The sequence below is a fragment of the Mobula birostris genome, chromosome 8, assembly GCF_030028105.1.
Source record: "Mobula birostris isolate sMobBir1 chromosome 8, sMobBir1.hap1, whole genome shotgun sequence".
In the NCBI taxonomy this organism is placed as follows: Eukaryota; Metazoa; Chordata; class Chondrichthyes; order Myliobatiformes; family Myliobatidae; genus Mobula; species Mobula birostris.
In genome coordinates, this window is record NC_092377.1 from 107991959 (window position 1) to 108008220 (window position 16262).

The window sequence follows — 16262 nt, forward strand, 5'->3', positions numbered from 1 at the left end:
CCTGTAAGTCTGGTTAGATCTTTAAAAGTAATATGTATACTGGATGGAAAATTACTAATAACAAATGGAACTATGATTTTTATTTACAGGAATATTAGGTACAAAACCAGGGTTATGATGAGGCATCGATGTAGCATTTGGTTGGAATCTGGGCCATGCTGCCTGGAGTTATTTATTTATTTAATTTAGTGATACAGCATGGAACAGATGAGCCACACTGCCCAGCACTCAACCTACCTATGTAACAGTAGCCTAATCACAGGGCAATTTACAATGATCAATTAGTATACTTACTGGTACGTCTTTGGCCTGTGGAAGGAAACCCACATGGTCATGGGGAGAACGTACAGACTGCGCCGGGATTTTAATAGCCTGGCTATTACGGTTGGGGCTGTATAGGGTTGTGGTGAGAACTTCCGCTGTGGTCATCCAGGAGGAATTGGATAAAGATATAAAGGTGAAAATTTTTCAAGGCCACAGAAAAAGGGGCTGGTGGTGGGTCTAGTGAGTGCTCTGGTGGATAGTCTAGTGTGGACATTGTGAGCTGAATGGTCTGCTGGGGAGATTCTGCAAATCTGTGCAGGACTTAGTTGAAGATGGCTCAGATATTGTCGAAGGAGTATTGCATTTATGGAAAACTTGGTAGCTAAGACTTGCTGAGACTTCAAAAATAGATAGTTATGACTTGGAAACTGTAGACCAATACTCAGAAGAGCAGAGAGTATCGGGGAAAATCGAAAACCTGCTGATGCTGGGAATCTACATCTGTAGAGAGAGAGAGAAATAGAGTTAATGTTTCATTTTAAAGACTCTTCCTCAAAGCAGTGAATAGTAAATATTGTTCTTTTCTGTGGAGTGTGAAGCACAAACTTGTTGGAAAATTTGAATGGAATATGGTTTGTGTGAACTTGCATGCTTTGAAGGAAGTGTGAAACTTTTGTAGATGTGTAGTGGAGAGTATATTATTGACTGGCTGCATCACAGTGCCTTTGAACACCAATGGCTTTGAACAGAAAATCCTACAAGTAGTGGATATGGCCTACTTCATCACGGGTAAAGCTCTACCTACCACTGAGCACATCTGTATGAAACGTCGTCAGAAAAAAGCAGCATCCTTCATCAGGGACCCCTACCAGGACATGCTGTCTTCTCGCTGCTGCCATCAGGAAGAATGTACTCGCACCACTAGGTTCAGGAACAGTTATTACCCCTCAACGATCAAGCTCTTGAGCCAAAGTGGATAACTTCACTCATCTTCACTTCCTCCATCATTGAAATGCTCCCACATCCTATGGACTCACTTTAGAGTACTCTTCATCTCATGTTTAATCGTTCAATAGTTCCATTTAATATCGGGAATGTATTACAACCTGAAGTTCTTATTCTCCACATGCATCCTCAAAGCACAAGAAAAAACCTCAAAGGACAATGACAGAAAAAGATAAGAACCCCCACCTGCCCCCCCTCCGACATACAAGCAGCTGAAAAAGAATCAACCCTTCCCCTACCCTCACTTATTCTTGCATAAAGCATCAGCATTCCCACCACCCACCATGCAAGCAACAGCAAAGCCCCTAAAGAGAGACTGTGGATTACAGTCCATCAAAAACTAACTGTTCACTCCAACATTTCAATATCCCACAGGCACTCTCTTATTGTCACAAGGGAGAGACAGATACCGCTCTTCACACAGTGAGAGGGGAGACAAACTGTTGCTACTTCAATGCTACATTGAGCCTGAAGTGTTTTTTATTCTGAGTTCCCCGACTCAAAAATCAGCAGCAAACTCTCCCTCACCATCGAGAGAACGATCGATCCTGAGTGTAGAGCCCCCGACTGCAACTCTCGCTGTCTTTGATGTTCCGGTTTCTGCTACACTTCAGTTTGCGATGCCGGCAATAATTCAGGTCCACCGGGCTGTTCAAGGCCTCAAAGTCACCCAACTTCAGGCCGCACTTGGACGTACTGAAACGTGGCCGGTCAGCGAGCTCCAAGAATGGGCAGAACCAGAGCTTTTGAGTACCGCTGTAGATCTAAGATCCTGACAGGACCCCAGCCATGCTGAGAAAAGAAAATAGAGACATTGGAATGGGAAGAATTTAACTTTTTCGCTAATGAGCTGGGAGAAGTCGCCCTCTTGGCACCATCTTTAGCTCCGCCCTCTCGATATTTATTGCTTATTTATTTTGCATAGTTCTTTTGCATACTGGTTGAACACCTAAGGTAGCTCGGTCTTTCACTGATTCTGTTATGCTTATTATTCTATTATGGATTTATTGAGTATGCCTGCTAGAAAATGAATCTTATGGTTGCATATGGTGACATATATGTACTTTGCTAATAAATTTACTCTGAGCTTCGAATATTCACATTGGAGTAGGAATGGGAGATACACTGAGGAGTTTCTGAGGAGAGAAGGGCAAGATGATATGAGTTCTGTTTGGAGCATTCACAATTAGCAGTCAGTTTGCACTTCATACCAATGGTCCAGCTCCTCAAAGCTCTGATGTCTCTTATGTTTACTGATGCACTGCCTGCTGTCAGTACTGAACTGCTGATCCCTCAGATTTAGACGGTTCCATTCCATGGGCCTCAAAGTAAATTTATTATCAAAGTGCATATATTTCACCATATACAATTCTGAGATTCATTTTCTTGTGGGCATACTCAATAATTCCAAAATAGAATAATAACTATAATAATATCAGTGAAAGACCGCACCAACTTGGGTGATCAACCAGTGGGCAAAAGACAACAAACTGTGCAAATACAAAAAAGAAATAAATAATAAATAAGCAATAAATATCAGGAACATGAGATGAAGAGTCCTTGAAAGTGAGTCCATAGGTTGTGGCAACATTTTAATGATGGGCAAGTAAAGTTGAATGAAATTGTACCCTTTGATTCAAGAGCCTGATCACTGAGGGGTAATAACTTTCTGAAGCTGGTGATATGAGTCCTGTACCACCTTCCTGATGGCAGTAGAGAGAAGAGAGCATGTCCTGGGTGGTGGGGGTCCCTGATGATGGATGCTGCTTTCCTGCAACAAAGTTTCATGTGGATGTGCTCAATGGAGGGCTTGAGGGTTTTACCCATGATGCACTGGGCAGTATTCACTATTATCTGTAGGATTTTCTGTTCAAGGCCATCGGTGCTTCCATACCAGGCTGTGAAGCAACAATCAATATACTCTCCCATATGCATCTATAGAAGTTTGTCAATTTTAGATACCATATTGAATCTTTGCAAACTCCTAAGGAAATAGAGGCACTGTGTGCTTTCTTCGTAATAGCACTTATCCCATCATGCTCCATGGCTGCATTGAGTTCACTGTTTATTAAAGTGCAAAATTTGTTCTTGCACTCACACTTTTACTAGTTTATGTAGTGTGCTGGTGTGAAAATTGGAGGCTGATGTTTTATGAGGTTTATAAATCTGGTGTTTTATGGGGTTTATAAATGAGGTTTATGATATCTGAACTACATCAATACATATTTGGACAGCATCAAGTGCTCCTTAACAAGGTTATGTTACCACTGTAAATTGGGGCGCCATGGTAGCTTAGGGGTTAGCACGATGCTATTACTGCTCGGGGCATCGGAGTTCTGAGTTCAGTCTGACATCCTGGTTCATTGGTCATTGCAAATTATCCTGTGATTAGATGAGGTTACACTTGGGGTTATTATTGAAGGGCTGGAATAGCCTTTTCTGCACTGTATCTCTAAATACTTTTTTTAAAATATATAAATATTTCCTCCTGATTGTGATTCTTCCTGGCCACTAGCCGTAGCTGGTTGATGTGAAGAACTGAAATATTATTTCTTTTACAGATGCAGTCTTCTGTGAGAGCACTGAGACTCGCTCCATGGAAGACAGACAAAAGAGAGCAAAGCAAACCTTTGATGAAATGATGGACTACATTCCAGGTAGGGAGTTAAAGTGGACTCTGTGTAAGGAAGCCAGAGAATGCGAGGAGGTTGCAAAGGGTGCTGCTGTCAGGAAGTTTGTCAGAGTTTGCACATATTTACTATATTTTCAGTAAGTGTTTGCAATATTTACTGTACTTGGTGTCTGAGGTAACTTTCTCAGTATAAGCTCATCCCCAGAAACATGAAGTGTTAGAGTTCTATATTTGAGTATGCAAAGCTGGCACCAAGCACAAGGTAGCAAAAGTAATTGCAGCATTCTAATTACTGCTGCTCAATGGGATTTAAAGCGATAGAGGTCATTCTCTGCTTACCTGTACCTGTCAGTTGGATAACTTGTTCAAAACATCTTACTTGGTTATCCACTGACTTCATGTACACAAATATCTGAAACAGATGCATTTAAAGGAGGAGTTTTCATATTGGAAATTTACTTACAAACTTTGTATAATATAGTTGCACACGTTTATGAGACTGTTGCTCTGCGTATACATATGTCATGTACCAGGATTGCTCAGACAAATCTGCTTATCTAAAGCACTCCGCATTGCAAAACAGCTACTTGATTGACACCCATCAATCATATTAAATACTCCCTCCCTCCAGCACCAGCGCGCAGTGGCTACAGTGTGTACCATATCCAAAGTACCCTGCAGTTGCCCACTTGGGCTATTTACAACATCTTTTCCCAAACTCAGGACCCTGAGCGCCAGGTTCCCCTCCAAATCACACGTCACTCTGACTAGGTTTGGTGCTCCTGAAGGGTCCCAGACCTGAAACATATTTCTACTTCAACAGACCTGCTGAGTTTATCCACGTTGGGGCAACACACACCAAATGCTTGAGGAACCCTGCAGCTCAGGCAGCATCTATAGAAATCAGTCCTGATAAAGCCTGAAACATTAACTGTTTATTCATTTCCGTGGGTGCTACCTGACCTGCTGAGCTCCCCCAGTACTGTGTGTGTTGCTCAAGAATTCCAGCATCTGCAGAATCCCAGCTGAATCAGGTTTAATTAATATTACCAGCATATGTTGTGAAATTTATTGATTTTGTGGCAGCTGTACAATGCCATACATGATAAATATAGAAAAAAACTGAATTACTGTAAGTATAATATACAGTACGTGTAGTTTAAATAAGTAGTGCAAAAATCGAAATTAAGAAAAAGTAATGAGGTGGTGTTCATGGGTTCAATGTCCATTTAGAAATCGGATAGCAGAGGGGAAGAAGCTGTTCCTGAATTACTGAGTGTGTGCCTTCAGGCTTCTGTACGTCCTTCATGGTGGTAACAGTGAGAAAAGGACATGTCCTGGGTGGTGGGGGTCCTTAAAGATGGAAGCCACCTTTCTGAGGCACCGCTCCTTAAAGATGTCTTGGATACTATAGAGGCTAGTACCCATGATGTTACTGACTAATTTTACAACTCTCTGCAGCTTATTTCGACCCTGTGCAGTACCCTCTCCATATCAGGTGGTGATGCAGTCAGTCCGAATGCTCTTCACAGTACAGCTGTAGAGGTTTTTATGACTTAAGATTTCCCACTTTGGGTCAGACTTTCAGCACTGTAGTTTTTTTTTTACTTACTGATGTGGAAGTACATAATCATTCCATCATTGTTGCTGACCTAAATCCTAGAACTTCTTCCCTATTTAAAATAGGTGGAAGAAAAACTAATCATTTGTGATTTCCTAAAAATCTGCAAGTTTGTTTGAAAGCCCATCGAGTTGAATACTGCCCTTCAGGGTTTCTCTTTCTGTGCGACTTCTTTAATTTAGTTTAGCATGTAATTTGCCATATCTTTTTATGTATTGAACTGTACTGATGCCTCAAAACAGCAAATTTTGTTACAAATGCCAGTGATAATAAACAATTCTGATATTCCGATTTGCTCAAAGGGTATCCGGTTGACTTTATCTGTAAATATTGTTGGTTTTAAACTTGTTTCTTTGCTTGGCAGATTACTTTGTGAAGTGCATTGGGGAAGAAGCCAAGTACGAGGGGGTGAGACTGCTGTTTGAAGGGTTGCAGCAGCCTGTGCTAAACAAACAGGTCAGTGCACAGAGATTAAGAGTTAAGGCTTCATCACACATTGCAGCTCAGTTTCTGATTAGCTGCATCCAACATAAGGGCAGTGTTTGGGCTGGCATATAGAATGCATTTCCTGTGCTGGATATCTGTCCCATTTGGTCATTCCACTTCAATGTTTGTAATAGCACCAAGCATCCTTGGGTATCCCTTTTGAAGGAAGACATCCTTGGGTGCTTCTGAGCCGGACTCTAAGGATCAATGCTGCTGCTGCTTGTGCAGTTTGGTGGGGGTGGGGGCAGTGCTTCAGGACTTTGATGATTCTGTCATTCATTCTATGGGGGTTTCTTGTTGGATTTTAAAAGCTTCCCAATCATCCAACTTCCCACTCACTTTTGCTACTTTATATGCCCTTTCCTTGGCTTTTATGTAGTCCTTAATTTTCCCTTGACAGCCATGGTTGCCTACCACTGCCATTTGAGAACTTCTTCACTGGGACAAATCTATCCTGCGCCCTGGGGGGCACCTGTGTTGAGAGTCAGCGGGACAAAGATGAGGGAACCAACTCTTACCACCTTGCCAGCAATCTGACAGGAAGCCCAGGATCCAGCTGCACAAGGCAGGGTGAAGGCTGAGGTCTCTGAGCTTCTTGTCAAGTCTGGAGGGAATTATGGTGTTGATTGTACTGCACAAGGCTGGAGTTGTGAGATTTGATGGAATTAAATCAGTCACTGAATTGGGGAATTTATCTTCCTTCAGTACAAAAGCCCCAGTAACCAAAAGATCTTTATGAGGGTGTCTTATGGAGATTTATTCACCATCCGTTACATGTAGCCAAAATGTCCAATAAAGTTTGTTACTCTAAGCTCAGACATTCTTGGGATGGGTGAAAATAGCCTGAGGTTGCTGACAGGTTATCAAAGAGCATAATCATTAAATCTTACAAGTGATTGCCAGTAAGGCACAATGATTACTTTAAAAGAGACCTTGTTTAAAAAGAGTTCTTCTTTAAATAAATCAGTAAATGATTATGTTTTGAAATGGACATTTACTTATTTCACTTTTATTTCAGCTAACATATGTGCTGCTGGACATTGTATTGCAGGAATTATTTCCTGAACTCAGTAAGGTAAGAAAGCACAGTATGTCAAACGTGCACGCTTTTGAGTCTTGAACATTGTTACCGGCATGTGCTTGGAATATGGAATATAGTGCCTGCTGATGTGGTGGATTGCACTGACACCGTCAAGAGGGAAATGGAGAAAACATTGTAACGCATTGGAGAAAGGGGTCTGTGGGCAGATCTGGGGAGATCCCCTGACAGGGAGTGAGCACAGACACTGTGGGTTGAAATGACCCTCTTCAATGCTGTTACCACCATGTGATTCAACGAACTGTGTCTGAACCATTAGGTTGAGTGCAGAGGCCCAAGGTGTTCCACTCTTGGCTATTATGTGTAAGGAATGAATAGCATGGCTTTTAATTGATAGAATATTTTAGGTTTCAATAGGTTTCAAAAGGTGTCAGAGAAATGTATACAATATACATCCTGAAATGCTTTTTCTTTGCAAGCATCCATGAAAACAGAGGAGTGCCCCAAAGAATGAATGACAGTTAAATGTTAGAGCCCCAAAGCCCCCCCAGCTCCCCCTCCCACACACAAGCAGCAGTAAAGCAACAAATCCCCCCCCCCATTCCCCACCAACAAAAAAGAGCCCTCCACCGAGCGCTCAAGTGTGCAGCAAAGACACAGACTTGCAGTACCCGAAGACTTGTTCACCTGGTAATTCGACGTGCCACCTAATAAGGGAAAAAGAGGTGTCCCTATTTCACAGCAAGAGGGGAGACATAACAAAGTCTGCTGCATTGCTTTTCTGAGCTCTGTGCCCAGAGAGTCTGCCTCAGAAATGCACAGCTCTCTGGACACACAGCCCCCGGCAGCTAACCCGCTGCTCCAGATGTTCAGTGTTCTCCCACGACGCTTCAGTCAGTAGCACTGGCCTAGAATCAGCACATCTCCAGAGCCATGAAAATCCGGCACCCTGAATGTGCACTAGTCTTCCAGGCCGCGTCCTTGGGATAGTGAGGCACTGAGAGTGGGTCCTATTCCCGCAAAGATCTGAAGACAGAGTGTAACTCCAGGTCAGGGTCTTAAAAAGAACCTTGAAAAGTAAAAATAAGAGATATCAAAGATAAAAATAGAGCTGTTTACGAAGATGCAAGCAAAGGCGTTGCAGTTTAGCGCCATCATACCTTTGCCATTGCCAACAGTGAATTGGCAATGACTATTAGATTAAATTAGATTATGAGGACACTCAGTCCTCGTTTATTGTCATTTAGAAATGCATGCATTAAGAAATGATACAATGTTCCTCCAGAGTGATATCACAAAAAAAAAGGACAAACCAAAGACTAACACTGACAGACCACATAATTATAACATATAGTTACAGCAGTACAAAAATACCATAACTTGATAAAGAGCAGACCATGGGCACGGTAAAAAAAAAGTCTCAAAGTTCCGATCGACTCCCAATAGTCCCGATAGCAGGCGGCAAAGGGAGAAACTCTCCCTGCCATAAACCTTTAGGTGCCGGCAACTTGCTGATGTTTTGGAAGCACCTGACCACAGCCGACTCTGAGTCCGTTCGAAAACTTCGAGTCTCCGACCAGCCCCTCTGACACAGCCTCCCGAGCACCATCTTCTGCCAAGCACTTCGACCTCACCCCAGCTGCCGAGCAGCAAGCAAAGCCGAGGACTCGGGGCCTTCTCCTCCAGAGATTCTCAATCGCGCAGCGGTTGCGAAGCAGGCATTTCAGAAGTTTCTCCAGCTGTGCCCCCGAGCTCTCAGGTCTGTCTTCATCAAATCAGGATTGTGCACGGCACCCTACTTGACAGATAACAGATATCATTCACCGGAGTGGCCGCTGCACACTGCGTCGTGCCACCACCTTCTTCTCTAAGGGATCTTATTTCCTCTAAGGCATCACTTTTAGATAGACTGAGGGATGTGCTTGGGACGGGGAGGGTAATGGGGATGGGTTTGGAATGGGGAGGGTAATGGGGATGTGTTTGGGACGGGGAGGGTAATGGGGATGTGTTTGGGACAAGGAGGGTAATGGGGATGTGCTTGGGATGGGGAGGATAGTGGGCAATGTATTTCGGATGTGGGCAGTGGGAGTGAGGAATGTGGAATGAGATCAGAGGTGGGGTATATGTGTGAGTAGGGGACATGTTTGGGATGGGGTCGGAGATGGGGGTATATTTAGGATGAGGTCGGATGTGGGGGCCATTTTTGGGATGGGGTCAGAGGTGAAGGACGTGTTTGGAATGGGGTGGAAGGTGGGGAAAGTGTTTGAGATGGGGTCGGAGACAGGGACGTGTTTGGGATGGGGTCGGAGATGGGGTATGTTTGGGATGGGGTCAGAGATGGAATATGTATTTGGGCTGGGGTTGGAGATGAGGATATGTTTGGGATGGGTTCAGAGATGGGGATGTGCTTGGGATGGGGTTGGACATGGGTATGTGATGGGTAAGGTTTGTATTTGGGCAGGCTTGTGATTGAAATGCTGTAGATTGGATGGATGGAGCAAGCTCTTACTGTGTTAGTGTGTGCAGTGAGTGAGCTGTTGCTACTCACTTTCGTGGCTCATTCTCTCACACGGCTTCCCTTTCCACCACACCTGTTACAGAAGTTTGCACCACCAGCTCATTTCTCTTCCTCATATCTCTTACTGATCTGTCTTCTGCTGTATCCTCAAGCAATCTTCTCCATTATGCAAAGGGCTACTATCTTTGTATTATTGGCAAACTTGCTAACACACCCATCCACAGCTTTAATCACAAACAGCAGAAGTCCCATTACCATTCCCAGAGGAACACCACTAGTCAGTGCCCTCCAACCAGAAAAAGTCCCATTAGTCACCACAGTCTGTCTTCTATGGGCAAGCGAATTATGAATCCAATGGTCCAATTCACTGTGGATCTCATACATTTTAATCTACCATGAGAGACCTTGTCAAATGTCTTACTAACATCCACAGCCCTGGCTTCATTAATCACCTTTGTTGTCATATGAGAAACTCAGTCAACTTGGTGAGACGTGGGTTACCCCACACAAAGCCTTGCTGACTGTCTCTAGGCAATGGTTTTCCAAATGCTCATAAATCCTATCCCTAAGTATCCTCTCCTGTAGCTTCCGTATGACTGACATGAGACTCACTAGCCTATAACTCCCAAGGTTATCCCAATTTCCTTCTGGAATACTGCAGCAACATTAACTAACCAGTCCTCAGCTATGGCTAGCGAGGACACAGCTCGAGCTCTCTCACTAACCTGGGAGATCCAAGTGTTGGGTATATTTTTAGCAAAGGTTGATAGGTCCTGAATTAGTAAAGACGTCAAAGGTTATGGGAGAAGGCAGGAAAATAGGGCTGAGAGAGAATCAATCAGCTTTGAATGAAAGGCGGAACAGACTCAGTGGGCTGAATGACATAATTCTGCTCCTGTGTCATATGATCTTATATCTATCAGGCCCTGGTAACTTGTCCATCTCAATGTTCTTCAAAAAGACTGATCACTAAGTCTCAACATGACCTAGCATATTTGTATGTTCCGCACTATTATTACAATCCTCCTCCTTGGGAAAGTAGTCATTCAGGGCTTCACCCACATCCACCTCCACCATGCACATGTTTTTTTTCTTTTATCCTTGATTGAAACTACCTTCTCTCTAGTTATCCTCTTGCTCTTAATGTAAGTAAAGAATAGCTTGGGATTCTTTTTAATCCCGCGTGCCAAGGACTTTTCATGGCCCCTCCTGACTCTCCTAGTTCCATTCTTGAGCTCATGTTAGAAGAGGAAATATTAAACGGGAGGAGTAGTGTTGCTCATCAGGGAAAATGTCACAATTATGCTCAGAAAGGACAGACTGCAGTGTTTGTCTACTGAAGCTATATGGGTGGATCTGAGGAATAAGAAAGGGACAACCATGTTAATAGGATTATATTATAGTCCACCCAGTAGTCAGTGGGATTTAGAGCAGCCAATTTGTAGAAAGGTAAAAGGCAGTTACAGGAAAAAGGTTGTGATAGCAGGTGATATTAACGTTCCATATATTGACCAGGACTCCATACAGTAAAGGGGCTGGATGGGATAGAGTTTGTCAAATGTGTTCAGTAAAGTTTCTTTAATCAGTGTATGAATGTCCCAACTAGAGAGAAGGAGATACTGGATCTCCTGTTAGGGAAAGTGACAGGGCAGGTGACATAGGTGTGTCTAGGGGAACACTTTGGATCTAGTGATCATAGTTCCATTAGTTTCAAGGTAATTATCGAGAGGGATGGGACTGGGGAGATCTTAAATGGATTAGTTGCGTCTGTATTTACCTGGGAGTTGGACACAGAGTCTATAGAACTGAGGCAAAGCAGCAGGGAGGTCATGGACCATACAGAGATTACAGATGAGGAGGTGCGAGCTGATTTGAGGTAAATTAGAGTAGATAAATCCCCAGGTCCTTACAAGGTGTCCCCGTGGATCTTGTGGAGGTGCAGAAATCGCAGGGGCCCTTGAAGAGAAATTTAAAACATCCTTAGCCACGGATGAGGTGTTGCAGGACTGGAAGATAGCTAATGTTGTCCTGTTGTTTAAGAAAGGCTCTCAGAATAAGCTGGGAAATAATAGGCCAGTGAGCCTGATGTCACTAGTGAGTAAATTATTGGAAGGTGATCTATATGTATAAGTATTTGGATAGACAGTGCCTGACTAGGGGTAGTCAACATGGTTTTGTGTGTGCTCCAAATCAGTACTCTTTCTCAAAGGTCGCAGTTTTCCTTATGTATACAGTAGCTATCCTAAAACTTAAAGGTTTTGTTGTTACTGTTCCCAAAATGTTTTCCCAGCAAGTGGTCTGTCACTGACAAATTTGTTTCCTAACACCAGGTTCTGTATGGCCCCTCCTCTTGTTAGACTATCTACATACTGATTGAAGAAACCCTCCTGGATACACCTCACAAATTCTGCCCCACCTAAGCATCTTGCACTGAGGAGGGCCCTGTATATCTGAGGGAAGTTACAGACAACCACCCTGCTATTTTTACACTTTTCTCTCCTCTGCCTGTATACAGATGACTGTTGGGTGTCTGTCATGTAATCCCATCAGCATGATTGCAGCTTTCTTATTTCTGAATTCTATCCATATAAACTGTCATTGAACCAGACCTCTGTTAATGTTCCACTAAGTGAAACTATAATACTGCACCTGGTCCACATTTGCCTCCCTCTCGTCCTTTTCTAAGACATCAAAACCCTAGAACATTAAACGTCCTGTCCTGTTTCCCTCTGACCAGCACATCATTACTTTATGCACTGATCCACGGTTTAAATCCATCACCCCTACCCTTAATACTCCTAGCATTAAAATACCCGCTCTTCAACCTGTCTGTCTTGTGTGCCAATTACCTGTCCTTCCTATCAGACTTACTAAACATGACATCCAGAGCCTCTGAATCCTTACCATCTGACCTGGTGCTCTGCTTCCCATCCCCTGCCAAATTAGTTTAAACCCTCCTGAGTAGCACTATTGAACCTCCCGGCCAGGATATTGATGCAGTTAAGATGCAAACCATTCCTCTTGTACAGGAAGCTTCAGCCCCAGAAGAGATTCCAGTGATCCTGAATCCTTGCCACTGTACCAGCTCCTCGGCTGCTCATTCGTGTGTCACTGGAACTAAATTAATTCAGAGATCACTATCTTTGAGATCCTACTTTTCAGCTATATTCATTGAATAGGACCACTTTCCCCCTTTCCATCTACAGTATATTGTTGGTGCCAATGTGCACCATGACCTCTGGCTGTTGACCTTCTCCCTTGAGAATGTTCTGCAGCCACTTCAAGACATCCCTGAGCTGGGCACCTGGGAGACATCACACTATCCTATGGCCACAGAACATCCTGTCTCTCCCTTGGAGTATCAAGTTCCCTATCCCTAATTGCCCGTTCTGAGTTCACCCTTCCCTGCTGAGCCTCAGAACCAGTTGCAGTGTTACTGACCCGGCTGCTGCGACTGGTCCTAGCACCATCCAAAGGGGTAAACTTGTTGTGGGGAAAGTCATTGTCTGCATGCTCACTCTGCCTTTTCAGTCCCCGACATTTTCTTCTCCATGTCCAGTTATAGTTCACATTCACTGGAGCTACATTACACACTTGTTGATCTAAGCCTTCACTAGACACATTACTTTGGAACGTGGAAGGAAACCCACACGGTCACGGGGAGAATATACAAACTCCTTACAGACAGCAGCGGGAATCGTACCCTGATATTACCGCTGGCACTGTATGGTGTTGTGGGGTTTCCTGTTGCTAGGGGAGGAGACACCAGAGGTGGTGTGGGGTGGCGGGCATCTATGCTAAGTTGAGGGTTAGCCCCTCCCCCAAGTGTTCGCTTGGTAGAAGACAAGCTGGGTTGCATTAACTTGGTTCTGCGGCTGAACTAGCACATGAAGATCAGACTACTGCATGCTTGTTCTTGCAGAAACGTATCTCCAGGCCAACATCCCATGCACCATCAAGTCTGTGGGCCATGCCACTCAGGGACTGGGGCTAGATTTTTTTGTGACTAATTGTTTGGCTGCATTCATTGTGTGTGGTTGAATGACATTTAAACTTGAACTTGAATTTAACCGCTATGCTACCATGGCCACACTATGCCCACCAGTGGGACAACCTAAGGGAGATTTTAAACTGAGTAGCTTCTTGATAAACCAGGTTTTTCATGCAAGTGCAGTGAGAGGAATTTCTTGGTAACTTGCAAGTCTTTACTTTCTATTCTGCTTTCTATTGGAAGAAACATATTATACAATTATACCTTAGCTGATGAATCAGTACTAAGCACAAGATAAAAGAGGAACTTGTGAGGGAGTAATGTTTCATTTAGGAAACAAATGCTGACCCGTTTTACTCTGAACTTAGAATTTCTGCACTGTCAGATTTTCAATGCAGAATAAAGACTTCACTGATATGTTGGATAATTTAGTTTTCTGAATTACGAAAGTGATTAAATGTCAAATTTACAGAATTGTTGAAAGAGGCTTTGTATGGCCAGCTGACTTGCTTCTTGACCTTTTCAGAAAATGTCAGCACATGGATGAGCATGTTCTACTTGGTAGTGTCCCTAGGGTTACAAAGATGTCCTCAAAAGAACTAGCTGGCTATAGCGTTATTAAGTCTGAAGGTGGACTGGGAGATAGAACTGAAGGGAGTATTTCCAGAGTCACGTATGGCTAAGTGGCGGGGCATACCCAAAGGGTTCATTACAGAACTCCCACTGCCTAATAGCGTCAAAGCACACTACAGCATGGAAACAGGGCCTTCGACCCAGCTGGTTTGTGCTGAACCATTGTTCTTCCTCGTACTGTCAACCTGCATCTGGACCATAGGCCTCCACACCCGTCCCATCCATGTACTTGTCAAAACTTCTCTTAAATGTTCCAATCAAGCTGGCATCCACCACTTCCTGTAACAGTTTGTTACAACATTTGCATGGTTTGCACCGTGCACTGAGTTCCATCTGACATGCTTAAGTTGCAGGCCTTTGGTAGGCAGTAAGTACTTGATGAATGGTGTTGTTTAATTCAGGGCATTTGTGCCCATCCTGTGTTAAAGTTCTGTATGTTGTCAGGTCGTGTGCTAATTATGCATTCAGTTTGAATGGCTCTAGGATAGAGGAAGCAACCAGGCCCTGGGCATTGTGCATGAAGATGACAGCCAGTTCTGTGAGCCAAATTTTGGGGAAAGTCAGCAAGTTCAAGCTTTTATGTGACCATCCCCCTCTGCACATATATGGCTCCTCCATAGAGAGTTAAGTTCACATGACGGACGGCCTCACCTGGTCCCTCAATAACACTTCCCCAAATAAGAAAGGCATAGCAATGCCTCCACTTCCTCAGGAGATTGAAGCAAGCGAGACTTCCCTACCCGCCCCCCCCCCCCCCCAATCTTAACTGCATTTTACGGGAGCACCATTGAGAGTGTCGTGACAAGTTGCACTTCCATCTGCTATGGGAGCAGTCGAGCATCGGACTGGAAGTCCCTACAAAGGACTGTGAGAACAGCTGAGAGAATCATAGGTGCCTCCCTACGATCCATCAGGGTCATTTATCAGGAGTGCTGCATATGCAGGAGCTTGGTGTTATCAAGGAACCCACCCATCCATCCAGTATCCTCTTTGACTGTCTACATCAGGCAGGAGGATCCAATCCATAAAGACAACAACAGTCAGGATGGGAAACGGCTTCTTCCCTCAGGTCATTTGACTTATGAACTCCCTGTCACATCACATTTGAAATGTCACTGGATAATTTGTACTGTACCCTACAATATTTAGCTTGTGCACTTTTTTATCTATGCATAATTGATTTGTAGATTTAACTCTTACTTTCCTAAATTATTGTGTGGTATATGTGTGTTATGTTTACACCCTGGTCTGGAGAAACATTGTCTTATTTGGTAGTATAAATGATATTCTTGCAGGTAGGTTTGCTAGAGAGGCTCCAGTGGATTTAAACTAGTACAAGGGGGGAGGGGAACCAGAGTGTAGGAACAGATGCAGGGGAGAAGGAAGAAAAAGGAGATAGTAAAGATGTTTGCACCATTAGTGATAAACAGAGTCAGAGGTGGAAAATTTCTTAAATGTATTTATTTTAATGCTAGGAGCATTGTAAGAAAGGTGGATGAGCTTAGAGCATGGATTGATACCTGGAAGTATGATGTTGTAGCTATTAGTGAAACATGGCTGCAGGAGAGGTGTGATTGGCAACTAAATATTTCTGGATTTCATTGCTTCAGGTGTGATAGAATCAGAGGGACAAGAGGGGGAGGTGTTGCATTTCTTGTCAGAGAAAATATTACAGCGGTGCTCTGGCAGAATAGATTAGAGGGCTCGTCTCAGGAGGCTATTTGGGTGGAATTGAGGAATGGGAAAGATATAGTAACACTTGTAGGGGTGTATTATAGACCCCCTAATGGAGAGCGAGAATTGGAGGAGCAAATTTGTAAGGAGATAGCAGATATTTGTAGAAAGCACAAGGTTGTGATTGTGGGAGGTTTTAAGTTTCCACACATAGACTGGGAAGCCCATACTGTAAAAGGGCTGGATGGTTTGGAGTTTGTAAAATGTGTGCAGGATAGTTTTTTTGTAGCAATACATAGAGGTACCAACTAGAGAAGGGGCAGTGTTGGATCTCCTGTTAGGGAATGAGATAGGTCAGGTGACGGAGGTATGTGTTGGGGAGCACTTCGGGTCCGTGAT

General features: G+C 43.7%; 1 protein-coding gene across 3 annotated transcripts in view; it reads left to right on the top strand.

Moving 5' to 3' along the window:
- snx14 (sorting nexin 14) overlaps positions 1-16262 on the top strand; it is a 172275-nt gene that overhangs the window by 146470 nt on the left and 9543 nt on the right. For all 3 annotated transcript variants that reach the window (XM_072265914.1, XM_072265915.1, XM_072265916.1), the window contains 3 exons: positions 3831-3926; positions 5887-5978; positions 7027-7083. In XM_072265914.1, coding sequence (XP_072122015.1) covers positions 3831-3926; positions 5887-5978; positions 7027-7083 — 245 coding nt within the window. The remainder of the gene's footprint in view (positions 1-3830; positions 3927-5886; positions 5979-7026; positions 7084-16262) is intronic.